The sequence below is a fragment of the Ruditapes philippinarum genome, unplaced genomic scaffold (assembly GCF_026571515.1).
Source record: "Ruditapes philippinarum isolate M1 unplaced genomic scaffold, ASM2657151v2 ctg1655_1_1_1_1, whole genome shotgun sequence".
NCBI classification, from domain to species: Eukaryota; Metazoa; Mollusca; class Bivalvia; order Venerida; family Veneridae; genus Ruditapes; species Ruditapes philippinarum.
Window position 1 is genome coordinate 313721 of NW_026865771.1, and position 25912 is coordinate 339632.

Here is a 25912-nt window from a genome sequence, read left to right on the forward strand (position 1 = left end):
ATCCCAATTCTCAGACAGTCCTCACTTGAAATGTGAACTAGGCTAACATGTTTTAAGTTTTTCATGAAGTTAGGAAAAAAATGAGTCTTGAAAAATATCAATAGTGACAAATTATTGACAACATTTATGGAAAATGTATTTCACAATTTGCTTTAGTTACATGATATAAAATTTTCCTATTTTGTCTCTTTTTTGTTTGCCAATTTTGAATCTCACATTGTTCGTTTCATCAGTAAAGTTGATTAGTCATGCATTAAACTCATTTGCCAGGTAACAAGTATTTGCATTTCATCTTGATTTTCAATATTATAAATATAATATTAAAATAAAAACCTTCAATAAATCTAGAGAGAAAAAAAGACTGCCCATAATACATATATAATTTACATCTTACATATATGAATCATAGGACAGTGGACTTCTATTGTTATTAAAAAAAATTGCTAAATTGACAATCACTGAGGTTAGTAGGTCATTGTTTGGTTCAGTTTGTTTATCAGGTCACTGAGCACAGGTAAATATTTCTCTCTGGCCTATTGGTCTAAAAATAGCCATTAATGTTTCATTGATCGGATGATTTTGCTGGCTGAAATTGAATTTAATTGACTTGTCCATTTTTTGATAAGGACAAAACCATTTATCGTTTTATTTTTACATGGAAAATTGTAAGTTTAACATATAATTATTACATGTGTGTCCAGTTGTATAGGACTGTACTTAATGCTTAGGGTGTACTTCATTACAAAAGGTGACAAAAGTTGTCACAAAATGATTAAGACATCCATCAGGTGTAACCCAGAGCTACCTACACGGATGTCCTTTACCTTCTGTTTGTTTCATCTCTGTCTGGGTTAATATGCTAACATTACTATATGCATTCATCATGGACTATTATTATGTACAGAGAAATAAAATAAAATAATAACAATGTCTGTATATAGATTCAAGGTTTCTGATAAAAAAATATAGCAAACTAAGGCTATTGTCGGATACTCATGGTTGATGTAAAATAACATGTAATCAATAAAATTTTAATGGTTCGGCTGTGGGTATCCGACAATGACTAAGGCCTGTTTTAACAATAATACATGTATTATACATGTACATGTATATATAATTATATTTTGACTTCTGTCTGAGCCCTTATTATACTAATGTACATCTTGTCCTACATTGTAGTAATGTGCTACATAGTGACATTGATATAAAGCATGCAAAGAGAAATAACATATGATCATGTACAATGTATTTCAAAATGCCACACTAACGTTTAGTTTTAAGTGATAGCACATTGATCAAATGGAATTATTTACTCATAGTTTTAGTTAATTTTTTCTACATGGACAATTATAAATATTAATTGTTACATTATCATAAAAAGCAACATTTCATGCATACCAAACATCTTTGAGTTTGACTTTGAAATAGTACTGGAAAAATTGACTTTGAAATAGTAACAGAAATTGACCTTGAAATAGTTACAGGAACTGACCTTGAACTGATGTAGAAATAGTTACAGAAACTTCCTGTTGTAGGTTAGGGAGATTGGTCATGAGAGGTAGGTTTTACAGGAATGTAGTCTGACAGTATTTTCCTTGCATGAATCTGGGGTATATAAAGGTGTTTGTTAAAATGATGCAGTGGTTGAACAGTGCTCTGGTGAAATCAATGTGGCTTACTGTTGTGATCCTGCCATCATCTGCAGTGAAATCTACCAACACCACCAGGAGTCTAACTCAAATAATCACCTTTAGCAATATTCCAAAAGAAAATTTAAAGTGATTAGCCTTATAAATACCAGTAGTTTAGACTCAGCTAGGCCAGCCTGCAAACCCATTTAGTCTGACTAGGCTCTATATTAAAAACTGACCATTAACCTTTATCTTGTAATTCCATCCAGAAATTTAGTTCAACAGTAAAACAGGTGAAACGAAAACACCCTGTTTGTGACTATTATAAACAAAGAATACACTTAAATATTCATATAAAGTTTGATTTATTTAATAATTGTAGAAGTTATGGTAGAAAGAAAGAATATATATACCAAACTGATTATGGTATACAGTCTATTCTAATTTATTATTTAATGGAGTTATTAAATTATTGCCCTATTAATGAACATTGCTGAATGTAAAATCATTGAAGGATGAAGAGTTATAATGTATTAATGAAAAAATGATTAAATCAACATGAAAAAAGACAGATTTCTGTTATAGTGACCAGTTTTAAAAAAAATCAGCCTTGAACTATTGTCACAGTGGGGTGAGCTTTAAATCAGATGGTGATATAGCATGAATTTTAGTTCATTGAACTAAAAATAAATTCTGACCTTTGACTTATTTTAGTAAAGTTATCTTTGGTACATAATGTAATGTTTACGTGACTGAAAAGTAAACATATAATGTACCATTATTTGTAAACATTATAAGTTAAGACATTCACATCACAAGGTGTTATAATTATCTAAAAAAATTGACAAAATGTAAATCACTGCAACTGTATCTTTACCTGTCATAGTTATAATCATGTATAAAATTGTAATATTTATGATGACTTCATACTATATTTTAAGATCTTCTCTCAGTGAAATTTCAAAATACTTTATTGATTTTTATGAAATCCATTGTTTTAACTTGAAAATACCTTATTGAAATATAGAAAATTAAATGTAACAAGAGCCATGTCAACATGGCCATCCCTCACCAAAAACGTGTTTGCTCATTGGAAGAATATGTATGTAGTAATATATGTTGATATAATTATACAATGTACATACATTGCTTATTTTAAATCTTTTAGCATAAAGGTCAGAAACGTATAATTACAGAATATATCTGAAAATACTTCCGTCTATAAACAGTAATTGATAGAGGGAGACATACATGTCCTTGAAAAAGTCAAGATAAATTATTATCTGATATGAGTAATTTTAAGGTAACAAAGGCTGCCCTTACTTGAATAATGGGAATGACTGATCTTTGTGCTCAAACAGATAGAATAATCAATAAAGAGTTTAAGCACAATAAAAAATAATTGTGTTGTCTGTGAAAGACTTTAGGCCCTAAACAGTAATTGCTATGAAAGCATTGTATTTCCTTAACACATTTTTAGAATACCTGACAGGTTTCTTTTCAAGGATTTTGGGAACATGACCCATACCCATGGATTTGGGAATTTCAGCGATGTTTTGTTAAAAATTGGGAAAAATTGAATGACTTAACTTTTGCAGTGATTAAATGACTACAAAGAATAACTGTCTAGGATGGCATCTGCAAACATTTAAACACTATAACAGTAAAGAAGCCCTTATTTTCAAAGATTTTAGAATTTGTTATTCAATTAGCATTACTGTGGGTTTGCAGTGTATTAGTCTAAAAATAAAGAGTCCAGACCCAGTGCTATTCATGTTTGATAATAATACAGCACTTGCCTACTGAGAAGACTCAACTGATAAAACCACTAGCAGTAACATATTATTGTATTGTTACATTTGATATATAGAAACTGTCTGTAGTTCATGTTTTGTAAAGTTGGGAGAGAGTTAATTCCATTGGAAGAATATAATTATATTTGTCATGCAGTGTTTTTTTTCTCACTTTTGCGGGAAGGGGGTCGGTGCCCTTTGGAGGGGGAAAAATGCAATAGGAGGGGGAATTTTATTTGTTTACTTATTTTATATTGTTTTCTTTGCGGTGGAAAAGGGGAGCAACTCTTGCAACACAAGTTTAAAATACGTCTCTTTTTCTTAATATACGGATCTAAAATTTGATGCGTCGTATGTTAAACTTGTTGGGACGCCGGGAGTAGCTCCCCTTACCTACCAGAGAACGATTTGTAAACAACCTTGCTTAACAGTAACTCTTACAGGCATTAAATAAAACATTTTTCAGCAGTTGGTTGCAAAAAAAAAGATATTTATTGCAGGAAAATTGGGCTGCCATATAGGGGGAAATTGAGGCTTTGAGGGGGGAAAAAACATACTATTTTGAGGGGGGAATGGGACCGAATTTCGCCAAATATTTTGGTGTAAAAAAACACTGTTTGTGTAACATGAGTTTGACAGATACTTTATCATGTCATGATACTTGAGGTATCTGACCACTCAATAAATCAACTGATTTGTTTCTCCATTTCTGACCACTGTAGGTTTTCTGTATTAAGAGAATCTGTCTGCATGACAAGTCTTCAGGGGAATGAAACTTAATCCATAATGATTATAAATGATAAACATTATTTAATGGAAAGCAGGGCTTCTTTTTTAACAGGAAGTGTAAGGGGCCCTTCCCTTAAAGTTTTTGGGAAAGTATAAATAGAATTTTTGAACATGGGTAAAGTATTTACGTCATGTAAATTGAATGATTATAATTGAAATACATGTAGTGAAATATTTGACATGCCCATTATATTGCAAAAGAAATATTACGGGTTCCTACACATAATAATTTATTCCTCTCTCTGCTTAATGATGTTTAAATGTATAATAATTATTATGAGATAAAATTTCCACAAATCAACTGGGTATTTTTACAGGAGTCAAATTGCATTCCCTTTATCTGTCTCTGTCTCTCGTGTAAAACCATCCCTAAAATACATAATATGACTGTTTATAACATACATTGTAGTTTAGTTCATGAAGTACATTTCACTAAAGCTTGCTTTGTTTCAACCCCAGTTTATAACAGAGATACCATCTCAACAAAAAGGAAGTGGTATCATGTTGGACTGTTTTGATTTTAATCCCCCACATTCACAGAAGTTGAAAATTCTTGTGTAATGGACTTTCCCTGCTTTGAATATCAAACTGTCCAATTTTTTTCTGTCAAAACACATAGTATAGAGGTAGGAGCCTTTTTACAATGCCAAATTTCTATTGTACAGTCATGTAGTTAACTTAAACCTTGAAATGTGTCCCAAATTACATGTTCCTCTAATTCTGAGACTTGTTGACCTTGAATGTCATTGTTTCATTTTCACGTGAAATGTTCTGGGCTGACAATAAGATGCCAGCCCGCAAATCAATTACGTCACGTGACACTTAAAAATGAGTATGGAAATATAAAATTTTTATTAATGTAAAATGGTAATAAAGCTATGTAGTCCATGTGAATCAAACATGTCACTTGAAGTGTTAAGCTTCAGTGTAATGTTTAGATGCAAAGTCTTAAGTGAAGGAAGATTGGGGCAAACTGGTTTGGTATTGAGAGAAACCTATTTTACTCTGACCTATATGGGAACTAATGGTTTAATGAATTATGTGGCTACAAAAGATAGAGGAGAAGACAATCCAGACAACCGAGAATGGAAATAGGTCCAGCAAAATCTTATTGAAAGTAATGATGAACTTACTACGGATGTAATTCATTAGCATGAAAGTTTATAAAATGAATGCCATAATCGTTATTGAATGTTCAGTTTAGTTGAATTTATGAAAGCTAGAAATTTGTTGAAAACTGGATGAACTTTTCTGACTCTGAGAAAAGGCTTCGTCATATGATATTTACACAGCATCTTAAACAAGAGACTGTTGTGTCTGGATGTAATGATCTAGGTGATGTATCACTCAGTGAATTTGGGTGTTACGAAGAATTGCCCGGCGTGCATTATACAATACCTCCTGGCTTTCAGTCAGTTTTAGATATACTTCTAAGTTCTGTACCTGAAGAAAACATTTGGTTAAAACATTCAGTGAAATGTATACATTGGGCTGACAATGAACAGAGTGCACAGCAGCATTCAAGTGATAACGTCCAGCAATGTAAAAATGATAATGGAAATAAAATTTTGATTGAATGTGAAAATGGTAAAAAAGTGTATGTAGATCATGTAATCACAACAATGTCACTTGGAGTGCTTAAAGCATCAAGTGGTAGACTGTTTGACCCTGCACTGCCTGAAGAAAAGAAGGAAGCTATTGAGAAACTTGGTTTTGGTATTGTGGATAGGATTAATCTGTATTTTGATGAACCTATAGTGGATCCTGATGTGTTTAGGATTGAATTATTGTGGGATGACAAAAAGTATGAGGAAGAAGAGCGAAATCCAGACAAACCGGACATGGCAACATCATGGTACCGCAAAATCTACTCATTTGAAGTAATTGATGCCAACCTACTATCAGGTATAGTATGATATTAGCATGAAACATCTGCTGATTAAAAATTAATTGCTAGTGATATTTGGTTTTATTTAATTTCTTTTTTTCTTCTGGAATCTTTCGCACACTAACATTTTTCTTGCTGATCTTCATTTATTGACTTTCTTAAACATTTGATGTGAAGGTATATTGACATTGATTGGGGTTTCAGGTTATACTGGTAATGTTCACTGAGGCTGAATATTTAAAAACTTTTCTGAGATTTATCACCTCATTATTGGGGAGTATCCATTGGTGGTACAAACACTTCTGAAGACTACACTTACATGTACCTTGTCTAAGGTGAATTTAAACTTGTCTTAATGAAGTTTGGTTAAAGGGCATCCATGGCTGAGTGGTTAAGGTTGTTGATTCAAACCACTTGCCCATCAGCGCTGTGTTTTCGATCCCTACAGGGACTTTGCATTCTAACAGAACGTCAGTGGTTCTACTCGGATTAGGTTGATGATATTAATAATGATACAGACTGCACCTGTTAAATCATTCATTCTTGTTAATTCATGTAAGGAAGTTGGCTGTAATTTGTGGATTAACAGTTTAATATGGGTATAGAATTCAAGAACAGTTGTCAGGTATGCCAGTTTAAGTATTGCTGGCCATGTTGTTTCAAACCAATTACAGGCAAGCAGTTGTTTCCATTCATGTAGTAATGGTGGGTTGGCTCAAGGAACAAGTTGGAGGGTCTGTTTATCCTACATAAACAACCTAAAATAAATTCTTCACTGTAAGGAAATGACAAAAAATATCATAATAAGTTCATTGCAGGGAAATGTTAAAAGAAAAATATCATTACAGGTTCATTGCTGTAGAAAATGGTCAAAAAATATCATTACAAGTTCATTGTCGTAATGCACTGTTGGAAAATAGTGCAGGTTCATTGCATTAAAACAATTCAGTTTAATAATACCTAAAAATACATGTATCATTCGATCCTTTTTTTTTCACCAAACTCCAAATATTGTATTTTACATCATTTTTAAACCATTCAAAGTGATCCTTCAAGAGATAAACCCTTCAAGAGATAAACCAAGTCATGACAAAATAAATACTTTTAAACACAGTCATGACATATGTTGAGAGGTATTTATGTGGTGACATCAAAACATCTGTTGTGGCATTATCATTTCAAATATCTTTAAATTTGGACATTACTGTTAACATAAAAAACAAGACTGAATGTTATTTGAAGGAGGAATATTAGACAAAAATTTGACAACTTTAACCTAACTTTATATATATTTTTTACAAACAATCTGAACAGGATATCTGGAAGTTTCAAAATAGATTTCCAACAGCATACAGACAAAACACTTGGCATAACCCATGATAAGCATTCTGTTGAAAACATGATAGAATCTTTTGGAACAAGAATAACATTGGTGATAATATAATTATCTATTTGAAGAAACATGCATACCTATTCAATTTATAAAACAACATTGGTTAGAACTACAGTTCTGTCTGTAGATTTTACAACCTTTCAGCACACAATAACAGATGAAGTAATTGAACTGTTTTCATATAATTTTTGAAAATCGTTAAAAATCGTTTTTCTCATTTATTTATACTGTAAATCAGTGTATCAAAACAAACTGTTCTAATGAAGCCCTTTATGGTTCTGTTTTCTTGCACTGCACTTTAACCTTTTCCCTTATATAAGCGTGTTTCGACGGCTTTTTGCCCCCCCCCCTTTTTGAGGCCTCAAACAGTGAAAAAATGTCCTATTTAGACCCCAAACACTGTTTTTCGTTTGAGAAATGTTGTTAAAAAAAGTGACCATTTTTTCGGCGGCGTCCCCCATCCAAATAATACATCAGGGGGTTGCCAGAAGGGGGATGTGCCCCCTTCTGTTTGGGGGGTTTGAAGGGGGGCGGAGTCCCCCTCATCGCCAAGAAAATTTTGGTCTTGTGAGAGGCTTAAAATGTCCCCAGGTTGATCATAAGGTAACGTGTAACCAACGCTGAAAAGCCTTTGACTCTATCTCAATTCCTTGAGAAGTTGCAGCACTTTGAAATAAAATTTGATGGAAAAAATCGAGGCAAAAAAGTGATTTTTGGCAATTTTGAGATGTCCCCTCGTTGCCATGGTAACAGGAAATTTAAGACTGAGCATGTCGTTACAAAGGCAATGGTCCAGTCAACATTTGTGCCAAGTTTGATTAGTATTGAAGCATTTGTTATAGTTTCATATCAGTTTGAACTTGTAAGAGGAGGCTTTTCAGTGAAAATGGCCATTTTTCACAATATGCTCATGAGGGAAAGGGTTAACGCTTAACCTTCTATTGAATCTAACCAGTTACTTTAAAAATAGATTATTATCTTCATTCAATGCCCTGGGGTATTACTGCATAGATTTTATACAAAAATTTAGGTCACAAAATGTCTGCACAAGGTACAAATAGCTTTCCCTTGAAATTGATCACAAGTCCAGGAAAAATAGACATTTCAGTTAATGAATGATATAAACACGTGTCACATTAGCTATATTTGTAACATGCAATTACATCGAGAAAGAGATATATTAAGAAAAAATAAAAATTTACAGTTTTCTGCTTTTAGAAATGCATGGATTTAAATTTGAAAGATAATGTTTTAGATAGAAAGTGTATGTGGGGAGAGAGGGTAACTTTAAGCTATGCACCTGCCAATCTTTGTACCTGTGCTTTAATCTTGATTTAATTTAATTTCAAATATTTATCAACTTCAAAAGTTTGAAACATCATTTCATCCATAGTATAGTTTTAATTTGCTTTACTGTAAAATATACTATGAAATCATGCATTGTATACTGTAATATTATATTGTATTCTTATTTTGATGTTATATTGTGGGAAATTGACAGTGTCAACAAAACATGACACAGTAAAGTTATAGCCTTCAAGTGTATCATCAACTACATGAACCAGGGATTGGTCATACTTTGTGTTCTTTGTTATGAAAACACAGAAAATGTGAAGCAGTTTTATGGAACAGAATTAATGCATTTATTCTATCTTGTTTGATGACATTGGAACTTGCATTATGCTTAATTCCATCTTGCTTGATGACATTGGAACTTGCATTATGCTTGATTCCATCTTGCTTGTTGACATTGGAACTTGCATTATGCTTAATTCTATCTTGCTACATGACATTAGAACTTGCATTATGCTTGATTCCATCTTGCTTTATGATATTTAAACTTTGCATTATGCTGGTTTCCATTTTTCGTTATTTCATTCAAACATTTCGTAGTCACCAATTCTTTCATTGAGTGATAACTAAATAAACTGGAAAAAGCCATTTGGAATACTAAAATGTTAACGTCATATACCTTTATGCATAAGCTACCTTTCTTCATGCTCTATACAAACCATTTACGGTTTAGTTTTTTTGTATTACTTTTATGTATAAGTCATTTAAAATTAACTATTTAATGTTCCCTGATGGATTTTTTAAAATATGACTTATAGCTCGCATGGCGTGATTACTATAAGCTTTCGCTTATATCCATTATGCAGTGTTTATGCTTAATAAAGCTCGGTGTCTGAGGCTTTGTGGATAATGTTTGATCATCTTACATTATGACTATGTACTGTTAAGGGGCGAGAACTCTGTTATCGATGTCAACGGAATTTTTTCCACGATTCGCCTATCATCGGAATTTTCCGTATAGATACTGCGTACATGTATATATAAATACGTACTAAGCGTTTAATACATACATTGCAGTTGAAAGAATATAAATACAAGTAGTAAAGGATTATGCAATATAATTTTATATATGTATACAGTCTAATAGAAAAAAATATGCTCGTAAAAAGTGATGCAATGGGGCAGTTACACGTACAGTCAGTGGCGGTTTCAGGCCCTGGCTTAAGGGCTGCACCTACCCCCAAATATACGTGGAATATATACGTGTCAGTTTCATGCAATAGTCTTCTTAGTGTACTCCCTTACCAAAACATATTATGCTGTCATCCAGTTGTCTAGCACCTGCCTAGGTACTGCGAAGGTCTTATCTAATGACTTGGACATTAAATAGCAAAAATTATTGGCCTTTTAACTTAATAAATGTCTCAGAGTCACTAGTAGTGGCGAATAGGTATGTAACGCATTAAAATATACATGTATAATAAGGAAAGAAGGAAGTTGTTTATTTTTGTAACATGTGCATAGTCAATTACAAATGAGCCGCGTCACGACAAAACCAACATAATGGGTTTGCGACCAGCATGGATTCAGACCAGCCTGCGCGTCCGCGCAGTTTGATCAGGATCCAGGCTGTTCGCTACCAGTTTCTCTACTTGTAAAAGAGTTGGAAAGCGAACAGCATGGATCCTGATCAGACTGTGCGGACGCGCAGGCTGGTCTGGATCCATGTTGGTCGCAAACCCATTATGTTGGTTTTGTCGTGACGCGGCTCAAATGTTGGGCATATGTGTGTCTGATTATAGATCAGACATCCCGCACACACCACCACATTCACATACATTTGTGCTTAATGATATACTATGCACATCTTTCAGTAACATATTTTATCACAGAAATTTATTGAAATCTATAAAATTCTTACTAAATATGTTTTATTTAAATAATCAAAGGGCTGCATGCTCTGTGGTATTTTCTGATCTTTCCTGTATAAGTTTATTTTTATATACTATTATTCATCTTACGCAGGAACTGCGTTTAACATGCAGTTTGTGATTGATACATATGGAATTTTGCATGCTTTAGAGTTGCATCAAAAATCATTTTTCATTTTTTATTACAGCCACACTTTATCCTTGCATATCGTGGCAACTTCCTTAAAAAAGCCACTTCAAAAAAAATGTTGCCTCGACAAGGATTTTAACCTCAGGCCTCTCACACCTTAAACGAGCGCGCTACCTCTGCACCACAGTGAAGTAATACGTATGTAGCGTGAACAAAAACAAATATATTGTAATTCTAAAATTGAGAATTTTCATTTCGTATTTGTGATCCTTATTTATTTCGAGGTATTTTGTTCACGATAAACCTGTTGTTAAACACTGATGAAAATAACTTAGCGAAAATCTTCTCGCCAAAACAGTCCGACATGTATATATTCCATTACTCGACAGTCAGATTTATTTGTGTGCTACGCTCTGGAGTATTCGGTAATCGACATAGCTAAAAATAGCATTTTCATTGATTAAGCTTTACGGAAATAGTGGAACATTTTTCATTGGGTAAAAAAGATATTCATCCGCGAAATTTGTGATTGTAACCTCATATTTCTATTGACTAATGTAAACTTTTAATGCACTGTAATTCGTTCAATGCCTACATTAAAAATTATTATTTCTTTAAATTGCTGGTTTTTAAGCAGTTTTGAGTGAGAACTACTTTGCGTTGTTAGGTCTGTGAGGAAATTTTGTGTTAGACCGTGGATGTTAGCTATGTATTTACTGATCTTGCGATCAGAAAATACAAAAACACATACACATAATGTAAAGGAATCTGCTTTCCTTATTACGGGTCAAGTAAAGTTGTGTCTGTCTTTAAAAGAAACTTCCATATATTTTTTTTGTAATAACACTATACGTTTACGAATGTATATTCATACTGGCCACTTACAGTGTAAAGGATTGAAAGCACAATATTTGTATGGAGCCAAATTATATTTATTTTATTCTACAGAAAAAAATCAAGTTTGTACTTTACTAACTACTAAGTCCAGGCAACGAGTTACTAGATCGTTTAAGTCGTGGGAACGAGATAACTGTGTCGTGCAGACGAAATAATTAAATCAGATTACATCATGATTTACTAAACTTAGAAAATTTCTGTTTAAAGATTTACGTGCAACATTATTTTTTTGAAAATACTGAAGTGTTCACTTTGAACTTGATACATGTCTTAAGGATCATCAGGCCCATAAACCATACATTAATTTTGACTTAGTTATAGCCCTTTGTTGGAATAATTCTATGATAGAATTGGTCATTTTGTACGTACAACGGCCTGTTAACATTTGAGAGGGACTTAGTCCTGGTTTATTTTATTGGGTAGGGACATTGCCCATGGACAGTAGATATCCTATGAGGATGTTTGAGGTCACGGGTCAGACAAACATGACACTTCATGTAAAATCATTGTCTGATCGATGAATGATTTAGAAAGAATAAGCTGTAGTTTATATAACCTAAAAAGATCAGTAGATGACATCTAATAATTTTTAGGCAATTTGGTCAGAAATCAGGGCCACAATGACGCTAAATCTTTGACCAATCAATAACTTGTATGAATGTACGTACTTTTACGGACAGGAGAAGTAGGGGCATCCTTGTTAGGAAAATTCATATAAATAGTGTAATTTTATTGGTTATTAAATATCTCGTTCGCACGACTTAACTTTCTTGTGGCCACCGCTAAACTTTCTCGTGGCCACGACATAGTAACTTGTTCCAACGACTTATTCCTCTCGTGGCCACGACTTAGTCATCTCGTTCCCACGACTTAATTATCTCGTGGCCACGACTAAGTAACTCGTGGCCACAATATATATAGTATCTCGTTCCCACGACTTAACTATCTCGTGGTCACGACTTAGTAACCCGTGGCCACGACATAGTATCTCGTGCGCATGAGATAAATAAAAACACACACATATCACCTTTGTGCCACCGTAAGTTTGAGATTTAATTTCACTATTGCTCATACGACTATCACACACGCCCAAAAAGAAATGTAAACAATTATATAAGAGGTGAGTTGCCACTTGTAGGATGAGTTATTAGAGAAATCTATAACATTTTTTTTCACATGCTGGCGGAATCTTCAAAAACACGCACTTTTCGTCTGTCGCATCGTGTTCTCTTGTTTTCCAGTACATTTTCCCTTTACATGTATGTCTGTCTCCAACTAACACTGTTCTGTATACGCCCCTGTATAAAGGGGACGTAACTTTGTTTTACTCCACGTGCCGAAATACGGGATCATCCGGAAAATAACGGGATGTACCGATAAAGCGACACCTGCTGTCATAATACGAACACAAATTATTGCAACTCGCATAATGCTTACTGCCAACTGCTTAGTGCGTACTGTCACATGCGACTATAATATCGCTATCGTTGTCATCTTCGTTGTCGATGCGCAGTGATCCTATATTGCATTATATTTGTAATCAGTGAATATATTGAAGCATATGAATGCTAAGACACATCAAATTCGCCAATTATTGATCAAAATTAATAATTTATTGTGACATAATGTCGACAATATAAGGCAAATTAAAGGTACTGACAGAAACTAACCATGTGACATTTAGTTATATCAAGAACAAGCAAAGAATGTTATCTTAAACACCAAACATAATACGTTGATCTTTATAAAAGATGCAATTAAACATATAGCATATTAAAGTATGTGAGTTTGATGGTTTAGTAGGGAACACATAAGGTTGCAATTACATGAAAGTGCATTCAGTAATAATAAGGCATGATTGAATTCAGCAAAACGCAGGTTTTCATTGTCATAAAGAAGTATAGAAGCAAGCATAATGTAAGTCCCAATATCATAAAGCAAGATGGAATAAATGCACTAATTCTGTTCCATACAGTTTATTAACAAACACCCTGCTATTGACATTTTACCAGGATTCTACTTGGAAAATAGGACAAATGTATGACTAATTGACTGACAATGATGTCAAGTTAAAGTCATAACTGTCGTTATCATTTGTAACCACCGTGATTCTTTCCTCCCTTGTTTGCAAACTTGTATACTTACAAATGTTAGAACATTAATTTTAAAGCAACTTCATTTTGCAATCCAATAGTATATCATATTATATGGTTAAATAACAGTGTACTTACAGAAGGTATGAACTGTCTTTCAGAATGAACAGGAAATGTTATTTTGTATTTTCTTGTTACAATTCAATATTCTGTACAGGCAAAATTTACAATTATCTGTCCTAATGTTCTTCTAGCATCTTATGACTTTTTGATACAGCTATTATTATAATGCTTTCATATTCATTTTTCTCCCAATCTTGAATACAAGTAGTAAATTTTTTAACTAGTAGTAACTATTCTGTTGCCATTGTCGTAAGTGTTAGGAAAAGGATTCCTGCTATTCAACTACATGTGGAGGTTGTTTTGTTGTTACTGTGTATCATACAAACTTATTTGGTCTGGAGTTTGCTTTGGCCTACTGTATTGATGCCAACCTTGGTGTGTGGGTAAGTAAGAAAAATAAAATAAAGTAAAGTAAGGTAAGGTAAGGTAAGGTATTAGGTAAGGTAAGGTTAGGTAAGGTAAGGTAAAGTAGGGGTAGGGGTAAAGTAAAGGTAAAAGTAAAGTAAGTAAGTAACGACTATTTAATGAGGTAACTCAGTTGGGCAAGCCCAGTGAGCCTCAACAATGTACAAAACAATTTATAAAATATAATACATCAATAAGAGATTAAATAATTACATAACAGGGCTCATCCTGGGGGGAAATTTTAGGGAGAAGTGACTTTCTCGTGAAAATTACGAAGAAGGGAAACAACCCAATGTGCATTGTTATAATACATCCTTTAACTATATTATAAACACAATTAACAACACTTATAATATTTCTACAGTTTGTTAATTAATAGTAGATCTGGCAATGGCATAGAAAATGTTTTTGAGCTGCAAATATGAATAAAAACAAATTATTTTTGATATCTATTTATCAGCTATTTATAAGCTTTCTCTAAATATTTGTTTATTATATTTTCATGTAGATTTGTTGATAATAATGTGTAAGAAAAAATATGATAAATAAATTAATTTTATATCGTTTACTTTCCTCACTTTTAATAAAAATGAAGTTACATTAGATATTGAACAATAAAATCTGTTCTAACAGTAATTTCTTTTAAGATATTATATGTTGTAATGTCACAGTGAAGTGAAATTTTATATATGCTTATAATTATGCTTATAAAAACAATTTTCAAACATCAAAGAATATGTAAAATATGTACTGCAAACATTTGTGTCACTAAAATTATATACATTCATTTCTTACTGAAAAATTTGACTGAGAAATTATAGAAAATAAATTTCTAATAACCTCCCTTTATTTTCATGAAATGCTAAATTCGGTAATATCTTTATAAATAAAGCTTTTTGAATTCACAATATTGATAAATCTTAATCTGAGCGTCATATTTATGACATTAAAACAAATATGTATATTGAAACAATAAGAACACTTCTTTCCTGACAAATTTTGTTGTTATATACGTTACAATGATATAAGACCGATATTTACAACGACGATCATGATTTGTAGTTTTAGCCGGGATGTCGTGCCCACGTGCGTAAGCTGTGTCGAATTTGGCATTTCTACACAGAGAACAATGACAAACACCCTCACTGTCAACAGCATACCAATCGTAATATTTTTGTGAATTGGCTTTCTTAAATTTTCGCGTAGGTGTATCAGAATCTTCATCTTACTTTCTTTTACTGATGACGTGAATTTTACAGTAAAAAAAATGATGTTAACAGACTGAAATCATTCAAAACTATGATTAAGTTTTTAATCTGGTCACTGATCATAAATGAAATATTGACTATTTTTAATTGACAAACAGTTTTTTGATAGCTGTGAAAACTCCATTGCATCTCGCCTTTACTCGGGTTAAACACCGCCATCGAAGTGCATCATTGTGTATATCAATTAGGGAAGATTGCACGTGTTTAGATAATCGGGAAAAACAATGTATAATTATCGCCTAATCGTGTATTAAACTCGTATAAGTGTCATACAATTATTATTATACCCGTTTCGGGCCGATGTTCTCATTATTTACTGTTTAGAGTAGGCGGTCTATTGCTTCACATACAGGTATAAGGGTAGTATAAAGTGACGCTGTGATTGGATAATGATAATTAGCAGTCGTCATATGGGCGGATACAATCTCTGCTCTTTACATTGCCAAGTAATTACTCTTTGGGAATAAAGATTTTATCGGCGAAGTTGACTTCCCTTTGATCAATCGGGAGAGCGAAATGGGAATATACACAGCGAAGTTTTCGCCTGAATCGCCCTTCCGGATGAGCCCTGCATAAGTTGATTTCATTATTATACATTCAACATTGAAATATGTGAGATCAACCTTGAACAAACAAAAGACATGAGTTGACATTCAACATTGAATTGGATGTTGTCAAAAGTAAAAAATTAACATATATATAAAACAAACATATTTAAACGAATATAAAAGCAAATATTTACATAGCATCTAAGCAGAGGTTTCCACCAGAGAACCACCATGTTAAGTATGTTTTTATACCCCTGAAACAAAGTTTCGAGGGGTATATAGGAGTCACCCGGTGGTCGGTCGGTCGGTCCAGCCGTCCGTTGCATTTTCCTTGTTTAATTGCTCGGATGTGTTCGAACATGAGTCATCTAGCATGAAAAACTAGGTTACAGGAGCTAAAAATAAAAAAATATTGTTAACACTATAGTGGCTACTGTTTTGATCCAAGTATCCTGGAAATTGATCTGAAAGTTTGTTTTGATGATTTCTAGGTCAAATTCGAATATGGGTCACTTGGGGTCAAAAACTAGGTCACACTGCTCAAATATGGATAATCCTTGTTAAGGCTCTAGTTAAAAATTCACTGTCTTCAAAATGACTTCTAGTTAAAAATTCACTGTCTTCAAAATGACTATCTAAAAATGTTTCACATAAGCAAAGTAGATCAATTTCTTTGTGGTAATGTAATAAAATTTTCATCTGATCAAATTTGGGGTAGAGGTAATGGATATTGAGATGAAAAATATTTTATCCTTGTTTATTGAAGAATGGTTGTATATTTGGATTTTCATTGATCTCAATTTCAGTCAAGTTTTGTTCATTAATTGTATGAGCAGTATTAGAGTCAACATTGTCGCTACTTTCTGGCTGTGGAGAGATATTTCCTAGTATGATGGAAGTACTCAGTAATTCTGAGGCCATCGACTCCTTAGTTTAACCCCGTGGAGGTTGGCCATGAAAGTGATGCTGGTGGTCCGTTCTTTGTCTGTTGCTGGCAAATCGAAAATTTACTGTTTTTTTTTCAATGAAGCCAAGAATATTTCGGATCTCAGAGTTCAGGATCATTCCTAGCGTTCTAGAGCCTTCAGCATTTATGTGCTCCTCATCATAGAAAAGACTTTGGCTAAATTTATTGTTGCTAGTGAAACCTTTATAGGTATCAATGAAGATATATCCTTTCTCTTTGCACAATGTGCTGTATATTTGTTACTATAAAATTGGCTTTTGGGTAGCTTATAATATCAGGAGGCATCTTGGGATTGCTACCCACATGTTTGAGATCAAGGTGAAGGTCACTGTTGCAAAAATAGAAATTCTGTTTCTGCTCAATTGTTACTTCAGTTTGCTTTGGCCTATTGACGCTTAACTTCAGTTGTGTATCGGTAGCATATATCAAGAGGCAAATTGGGATTGTTACCCTGATGTCTTTAAGCATTCAGAATTTACATTATGGTTCTAGTGAATATTCTAAGCTTTTTCAACACAGAGTGTAACTGACATTGGACAGAGTTTTTAATTCAAAGTCACAAATAACTTCAGTTAATGTGTATGTATGCTTGGTTGTTTTTGCATTTTTGTGTCGCCTCTACGGAGTAGTGGCGACATTATTATAATAGGGATCACTTCTCCGTCGTCCGTCCGTCTGTCCGTCCGTCACAAAACTTGTCCGGACTACTCCTCATAAACTACTGGTGCAATTTCATCCAAACTTTACAGGAATGATCAGTACCAAGTCTAGTTGTGCATATTGTCAGCATTTTCCGGTTCAATGATTTTTGTCAGAGTTATGGCCCTTTAATAATTTTTAATTTTAAAGTTTGTCCGGACTACTTCTCTTATACCACTAATGCAATTTCAATGAAACTTTACAGGATTGATCTGTAGCTCAAGTCCTTGCGCATATTGCACGGGTTTTCCGGTTGAATGATTTTTGGCCGAGTTATGGCCCTTTGATAAAAAGGTTTCTTTTTCTGTGTGTTGCCAGATACACAAAAGCTTGTCCGGACTACTCCTCATAAACTACTGGTGCAATTTTATCCAAACTTTACAGGAATGATCAGTACCAAGTCTAGTTGTGCATATTGTCAGCATTTTCCGGTTCAATGATTTTTGTCAGAGTTATGGCCCTTTAATAATTTTTATTTTTAAAGTTTGTCCGGACTACTTCTCTTATACCACTAATGCAATTTCAATGAAACTTTACAGGATTGATCTGTAGCTCAAGTCCTTGCGCATATTGCACGGGTTTTCCGGTTGAATGATTTTTGGCCGAGTTATGGCCCTTTGATAAAAAGGTGTTTTTTTTCTGTGTGTTGCCAGATACGCAAAAGCTTGTCAGGACTACTCCTCATAAACTACTGGTGCAATTTTATCCAAACTTTACAGGAATGATCAGTACCAAGTCTAGTTGTGCACTGTCCGTCTTGTCTGTCCGTCTGTCACAAAATTTGTCCCAACATGAAATTGGCCATCATGAGGCGACACATGTGATTACTGATCGCTCTTGTTACTGGTAGTTTAGTGCTGATAATAATAATTATATAGCCTGCCAGACTGGAATATCAAGATATTGCACTGGTTTATTATTGTCACTTCCACAAGGTTGTAAGATTACCAAGTTTGTTATTTTATTCTGCAAAGTCATTCACTATGTACAGCCAGCCTGTAAATAATAGAACATCTGAGCCCAAGATTTAATCCCAAAGTAAATACATGCCTTTCCCAGAAATTTTCTCATTTAGAAATTCTCTTAAGACTGTTATATTTATAGCTCAGCAGATCATATTATTTTGATGTAGGAGTCAGCAATTATTAAGGCTGATTATAAATTAACAAGGAGTTCATTGTCCATTTAAGTCATTGTCTCACATGGACCATTGACCTAATGCTATTAGCTTCAAATGATATTTTGAGTTACATTTACATAATTATATCTTTTGTTTTATTTATATAAAGCTTTTATAAATTCAGAAAATAGAAGGTTACAGCCTCTCATTTAAGTCTTCAGGTGTAAATTTAGTCTTTTGTCTTTTATTTTTGAAAGACAAGACTAAATTTTTGAACTTGGAAACATGTTGCAATGAAAGACAGTGTGTTCCCCCGAGCTATTCTTTTAAATGGGTCATGGTCCATGCACCACCCTGTTAGAAAATTTTTGTATTGAAAAGTTACTAGGTAGTAAGTTAGTTAAGAAGGAAAACTGAATTAAGAATTTTGACTTAATTTGGAAAGAAAAAGAATTGCAAGTGATTGTTGTAACCCAGCCACAAATACAGTACGTTTTAGGTACAATAGAAGTACCTATAAAGCCCCACAATGTAGTATCAATATGGTATCACTTAAGTACCTGCTTCTAGTGTACTTTATTTTATGGAGCAAAATTTAACATTCACTCGAACAGGGGGAAGTATACTTAAAGCTCCGTCTAAAATATTTAAATTATGCTTCAAAGATACTTCTTTTAAGAAAGCATATATAAAGCATCAGTCAGGTAGTACCTACAAGCTCAGCATGGTAGGCTCAGGGAAGTACATTTTAAGTATCAATTTAGGAAGTACCTTTAAAGCTTTACCAGAAGTACTATAGAAGCATCACTTGGAGCCCTTTTAAACATCAGCTTGAAATTAATAATGAAGTACATTTGAAGCACAACATAAAGAAGTTCATTTAAAGCATGATCATTTATTGAAGTATATTTAAAGCATCAAACACTATATATCTTAAGAAGTACAATTTAAGCATCAAGTTGAAGTTCATTTAAAGCATCATTGAAGAAGTACATTTAAAGCATCATTGAAGAAGTACATTTAAAGCATCATAAATTATATATATAAAGTTTTAAATGGTTAAAGGGTATAAATCTATATCTTATGAAATATTTTGATAAACTCTATCAAAGGTAAAATAATATTGGTTCCATTTTTATATGCTTGATTGTACTGTTAATATAACCCATAATTTACTATAACAGAAGGGTCCCCTTGCCCTCAGAATGTAAATGTTATGAAAAATCATGACCTGCACAGGCATGTAATTTACTGGTTCATAATGTAAAGAAAAGGGCAGATTTAAAATTTCCCCCTCAATAACACTCAGTGAAAAAGATTTAAAGTAGGACATATGTAAAATTTATGAAGAGAAACAAAAACTAAACTTATACTTAGTGTTAATTTAAGGTAAATTTGAAAAGGCTGTTGTAACAAAATAGTCTAAATAGCTTACCATTATTCCATTGAACAAAAGTAAATTTCCATTTCCATCTGATTGAAAAACTCATTTAATGTCCCATTATAATTTCATTAAAGTTCACATTATAAAGTTGTTTCATCTAAATGACACTTTAGGCACATGTTTAACTTTAGTCCTAAGCATCTTTATAAATAAGTATAAGCACTGAGGTCCAAAGAAACTTCCTGAGTAAAAGAAACTTCCTGAGTAATATTTGAATTTTCTGAGAGCCAGATTTGTTCAGGATATTAGATTACATGTTGTAAACCCCACTTATCTAACACTTTCTTTTATATAAGATAGGCGAGTTTAACACAGGTTGTTATGAAAACAGCAAGGAGAAACTCTTGACCCCTCACTGACCAATTACACATGGTTTATATTATGTTACAATCACTTGTGTTTGTGAGTTAAATTTTACTCAATTCTCAAAAGTAAATATGAAGTCCCTAGAAATATGCTTTATATTTTCATATAAGTGTTTAAGGCATCATTGAAGCCCCATTACTGTTCTTATCTATTTATTAATGTTTACAAAGCATCAAAAAAGTCCCTGGCACTTCCAGCAGAAGTTCCCTGGGCTTCTACTGAAGCAGGTATGTGTTAGGAAGAGTATACTTGAAGTTCCAGGGGCTTCATTTGAAGTATGGTTGTTGTGTATCATTGAAGTCTGTAGGACTTCAGATGAAGCAGGTCTTATTATCTGTAAGTATATCTGAAGTACATTTCAGGTATACTTAAAGCTGGGGGACTTACCTGAAGCATGTGCTTCATTTGTGGCTGGGAACTCAGGATCTGTTAATTAAAGAAGAATGAAGAAGGAAATTTAAATTTTGTGACAGTGTTTGTCTCTTTTGTTAACACATTTTTGGTCATTTCTCCTCAAGTGACCATCATTCTATTAATCCCACATGATTTCTAAATCATTAGTGCCAGACAAATGACCATGAAACTCAATGTATGAGATCAATTGTTGTGGAGGAATTTTGCCTTGCTGAAAGATCAAAAACAATCAACCCCTGGATTATAAATACTGATAGTCTTTCATATTACATGTATTTATTACAACTGAAACTAGAACTACAGATGTGTAATGATGTACATGATTTTGACTGTAATTATGCCTGTCTCTTTATATATGCCAATCAATAATTGATTAAGATTTAAACATAGATTGTTTTAATCTTTTTACAAATATAAAACACATCCACATAATAAATTATATTAAGGTTTCAAGGATTGGTTTAGTTTTTGTGTGATAGCACATATAAAAAATGCCTGGTTGAGTAGGTGCAGATGAAATGACAAACTGAGATAAAGCAATGAACCATGCCACCTTTTGTTTGATAACATTTTATCATCCACAAACTTCAAACATAAACATGCAAGCGACTATGTTAATTAGATGAATTGCTTAAAATCTGGGAAAAATTTAGATTTAATGTATTTTCATTGTATATTGAAAAGCTGTTAAAATGTTATTTTGTTGCTATTAAATTTTTAAATACCTAAATTTTACCCACTGAATTTGTATAGTTTGTATATAGTGGTCATATTAGCACTTATATAATTATATTAGTCTGTTTAAGTATAGAGTTTGATTTATTAATTTCTCAAAGTCCTAAGACAACTTGGCCAAAATCTTGTTAATTCTTTGCTGGACAGTTTTAACTTTACACAATACATATTAGTATGTTGCTTTACCAGAATGTTACACATTTACATAATCAGTTAAAAATTTGCCTTAGATAAATTATAAAATTAAATAACTTATGATGGAGTACACTCATACATCATTTGGTTATTTATTGGCATAACCATGAAGTCTAACTAGGCTCTATTACTACTGCTGGTGAGTCGAATTTTGCATTTGTGCCTGTCTGTGGATCTGCATTAAGCTTGTCTAATGCTTTCACAGCTCAAGATGGGGTGGAGGGGGAATTTGAAGAAACTTCACAGGAATAAACCCTCTTTGTGCTTATTGCTTGCACATTATGCTTCCTGCACAAAATGGCTGGCAAGGTTGAAAATAGAAAATCCTTGTCGGGCTTTCACAGGTCAAACTGCTGAAGGCAATATGTTGAAACTTCACAGAAATGATAAGTACCAATCCTAGTTTGCATGTGGCCGACACATTTCACTTTGCTGCAAAAAAATGGCAGTCAGAGCTAAAAATAGAAAAATCTTGTCCGGCTTTTACAGGTCAAACTGCTGGAAGGAGTTTGACCAATCTTCACAGGAGTAATCAGTACCAAACCTTGTGCATATTGCCTGAACGTTCTGTTGCAGTACTGCACAAAATGGCCACCAGAGCTAAAAAGTGTTTTAAATTATTTTTATAAACATTCGATTAACAGTTTGCTGATTTACCGAATTAAATGTGTTATGATTCATTTGAAATACTGCAATCCTATTGGACAAGAAATAATTTCAAAGACTCATAAACTTTAACCTATACTGAGTATGTATTTACAAAATGAAATTGGTCAGGTGCGGCACAGCCCATCAATTTAATTTTGTAAATGCATACTAATAAACTTTAACCAGCTTAGTGTTTTAAATTATTTTTATAAACAGTTGATTTACTAGACTGATTAATAGTTTGCCAATTTACAAAAGTAAATGTGTTATGATTCATTTGAAATACTGCAGTCCTATCGGACAAAAAATAATTTGAAACACTAATATTTTGCCTGAGAAACAAATCTTCTTTAGAACAGGCAAACATGAATTCTATAATGTTTAAATGGTTGTAGAGCATTGTTAGATGCTTATCATCTGGAAAGAGACACTGAATCTGAAATAATTTGTCATAAAAATAACAAAATATTAACAAAATAGTATTTTGACTTCCATACAAATTACTTACTATATCTGTTCTATTTGTTAATAAGTATTGCTAATAAAAAACACATGAGCAAAAGATGGATCAGGAAATTGGCCAGTGAGTAACTTTTTAGCTCACCTGAGCTTGCTCAGGGTGAGCTTTTAGGATCGGTGAATGTCCGTCGTCCGTCCGTCCGTCGTACGTCCACAATTGCTTGTGAACACTCTTGTGGTCGCATTTTTGCCTCAATCATCATCAAACTTGGTCAGGATGCTTATCTAGTTGAAAGCTCGGATAAGTTCGAACATGGCTCATCTCGATGAAAAACTAGGTCACAAGAGCTAAAAAATAGAAAACCTTGTGAACACTCTAGAGGTCACATTTTTGACCCAATCATCATCAAACTTGGTCAGGATGTTTGTTAAGGTGATAGCTCGGATGGGTTGGAACATGGGTCATCTCGGATGGAAAAGTAGGTCACCGGAGCTAAAATAGAAAAACCTTGTGAACACTCTAGTTGTCACATTTTTGAACCAATCTTCATCAAACTTGGTCAGATTGCTTGTCTAGTCAATTGCTTGGATGAGTTCGAACATGGGTTATCTCTGATGAAAAACTAGGTCACAGGAGCTAAAAATAGAAAAACCTTGTGAACACTCTAGTGGTCACATTTTTGACCCAATCATCATCAAACTTTGTCAGGATGCTTGTTTAGAAATAGCTCGGATGAGTTCGAATATGGGTCATCTCAGATGAAAAACTAGGTCACGCGGAGCTATAATTAGAAAAAACCTTGTTTAACACTCTAGCGGTCACATTTTTGCATCAATCATCATTCAAACTTGGTCAGGATGCTTATCTAGTTGATAGCTTGGATGAGTTCAAACATGGGTCATCTGGGATGAAAAAGTAGGTCACCAGAGCTAAAATAGAAAACCTTGTTAAAACTCTAGCGGTCACATTTTGCATCAATCATCATCAACTTGGTCAAGATCTTGTCAGGTGAATAGCTTGGATGAGTTTGAACATGGGTTCATCTCGGATGAAAAAGTAGGTCCCGGAGCTAAAAATAGAAAAACCTTGTTAACACTCTAGCGGTCAAATTTTGGGCTCAATCAATCATCAAACTTGATCAAGATGTTTGTCTAGGTGATAGCTCGGATGAGTTCGAACATGGGTGCATCTCGGATGAAAAAAGTAGGTCACCAGAGCTAAAAAAATAAGAAAAACCTTGTTAACACTCTAATTGGTCACAATTTTGACTCAATTGTCATTAAAACTTGGGTCAGGAAATTTGTTCTAGGTCATTGCTGGGAAAAATCGACAGGGGACCATCTCGGTGAAAAACTGGTCACAGGAGCTAAAAATGAAAAACTTGTTAACACTCTAGTGGCTACTGTTGTGATCCAAATATTCTGTTAATTGGTCTGAAAGTTGTTTTGCATGATTTCTAAGTCAAGATCGAACATGGTCATATTGGATGAAAAACTAGGTCACAACTGCCCAAATATGGAAAAACCTTGTGAACATTCTAGTGGTCACATATTTCGATCAATTATCATCAAACTTGGTGCAGGATGCTTGTCTAGGTAATGTTGGCTTGGATGAGTTCGAAAATCGCATGTGCAAACTAGGTATCACCGGAGCTTAAAAATAGAAAAAATCTTGTTAACACTCTAGTTGCTACTGTTTTGGTATTTGGAAATTGGGGTCTGAAAGTTTTTTTTTGATGATTTCTAGTCAATTTGAATATGTGCACCTGGGTAAAAAACTAGGTCACACTGCTCAAGATGGATAATCCTTGTTAATACTGTAGTGGTCACATTTTTGACTCACCTGTCATGAGACTTTGTCAGAATGCTTGTCTAGGTAATTGTTTGGATGAGTTAGATAAGTCAGGTTAGCGATCTAGGGCCATCATGGCCCTCTTGTTTGATATAACATCAAAAATAAAAAAGCTTTTGAGAAACAAAAATAAAAGCATTTGCCTGTAAATTTTTAACAGACTGTTCTATATTTAAAGCTGGGCATTTCTATTAATTAAACATACTAGGAAGGATAATGGTTGAATAAGATTTAAGATGCTGATTTCTATGCAGGGTTTATGGGGTAACCCTATGTAAAATAAAGAAATTTTGGTCTTTCTATACCAGTTAAAGGCTAGACATTCTAGTTTTAGATGAGAGTGTATGCCAACTATCCATGGTAACATTGGGGTAATGCTCAAAGTGAATGAATAAATAATTTACTATATATTCCTGCCATTGTGTTACTGGTGAACAATTCTCTTATTGACAGACTTTGTTTCCTCATATTTACTATAATCTTCATTTGAATATATTAGTACAATGTAAATAATTAATGCCAATATTAAAGATAATCTTTAAATTGATTATTATTGATGCCATGATTGTGTACTTTAATTTTTGTCTCATTGGGAAAAGTGTTTCTGTATCATGTACTTTTATATAAAGCTTAAATGGAAGCATAATGTATGTCCTAATCATCTGTTACTCGTCTTTCTGCAGAATATAAGCAATTTTATTATAATATTGTCTGCTGTATTTTGTTTTGAATCACTTGAGGAATTTATATGATACTTTTTGTAAAAGATTGTAACAGACTGAAAAACCTTACAACCATGACTGGAATTCGAAAACACCAAAGGCTGACACT

General features: G+C 33.4%; 1 protein-coding gene across 1 annotated transcript in view; it reads left to right on the forward strand.

Annotated features, from left to right (window-relative positions):
- The window catches only part of LOC132730250 (spermine oxidase-like), a 102067-nt gene that overhangs the window by 2053 nt on the left and 74102 nt on the right, over positions 1-25912 (forward strand). Inside the window, exon 2 of the mRNA XM_060716130.1 lies at positions 5437-6118. Coding sequence (XP_060572113.1) covers positions 5437-6118 — 682 coding nt within the window. The remainder of the gene's footprint in view (positions 1-5436; positions 6119-25912) is intronic.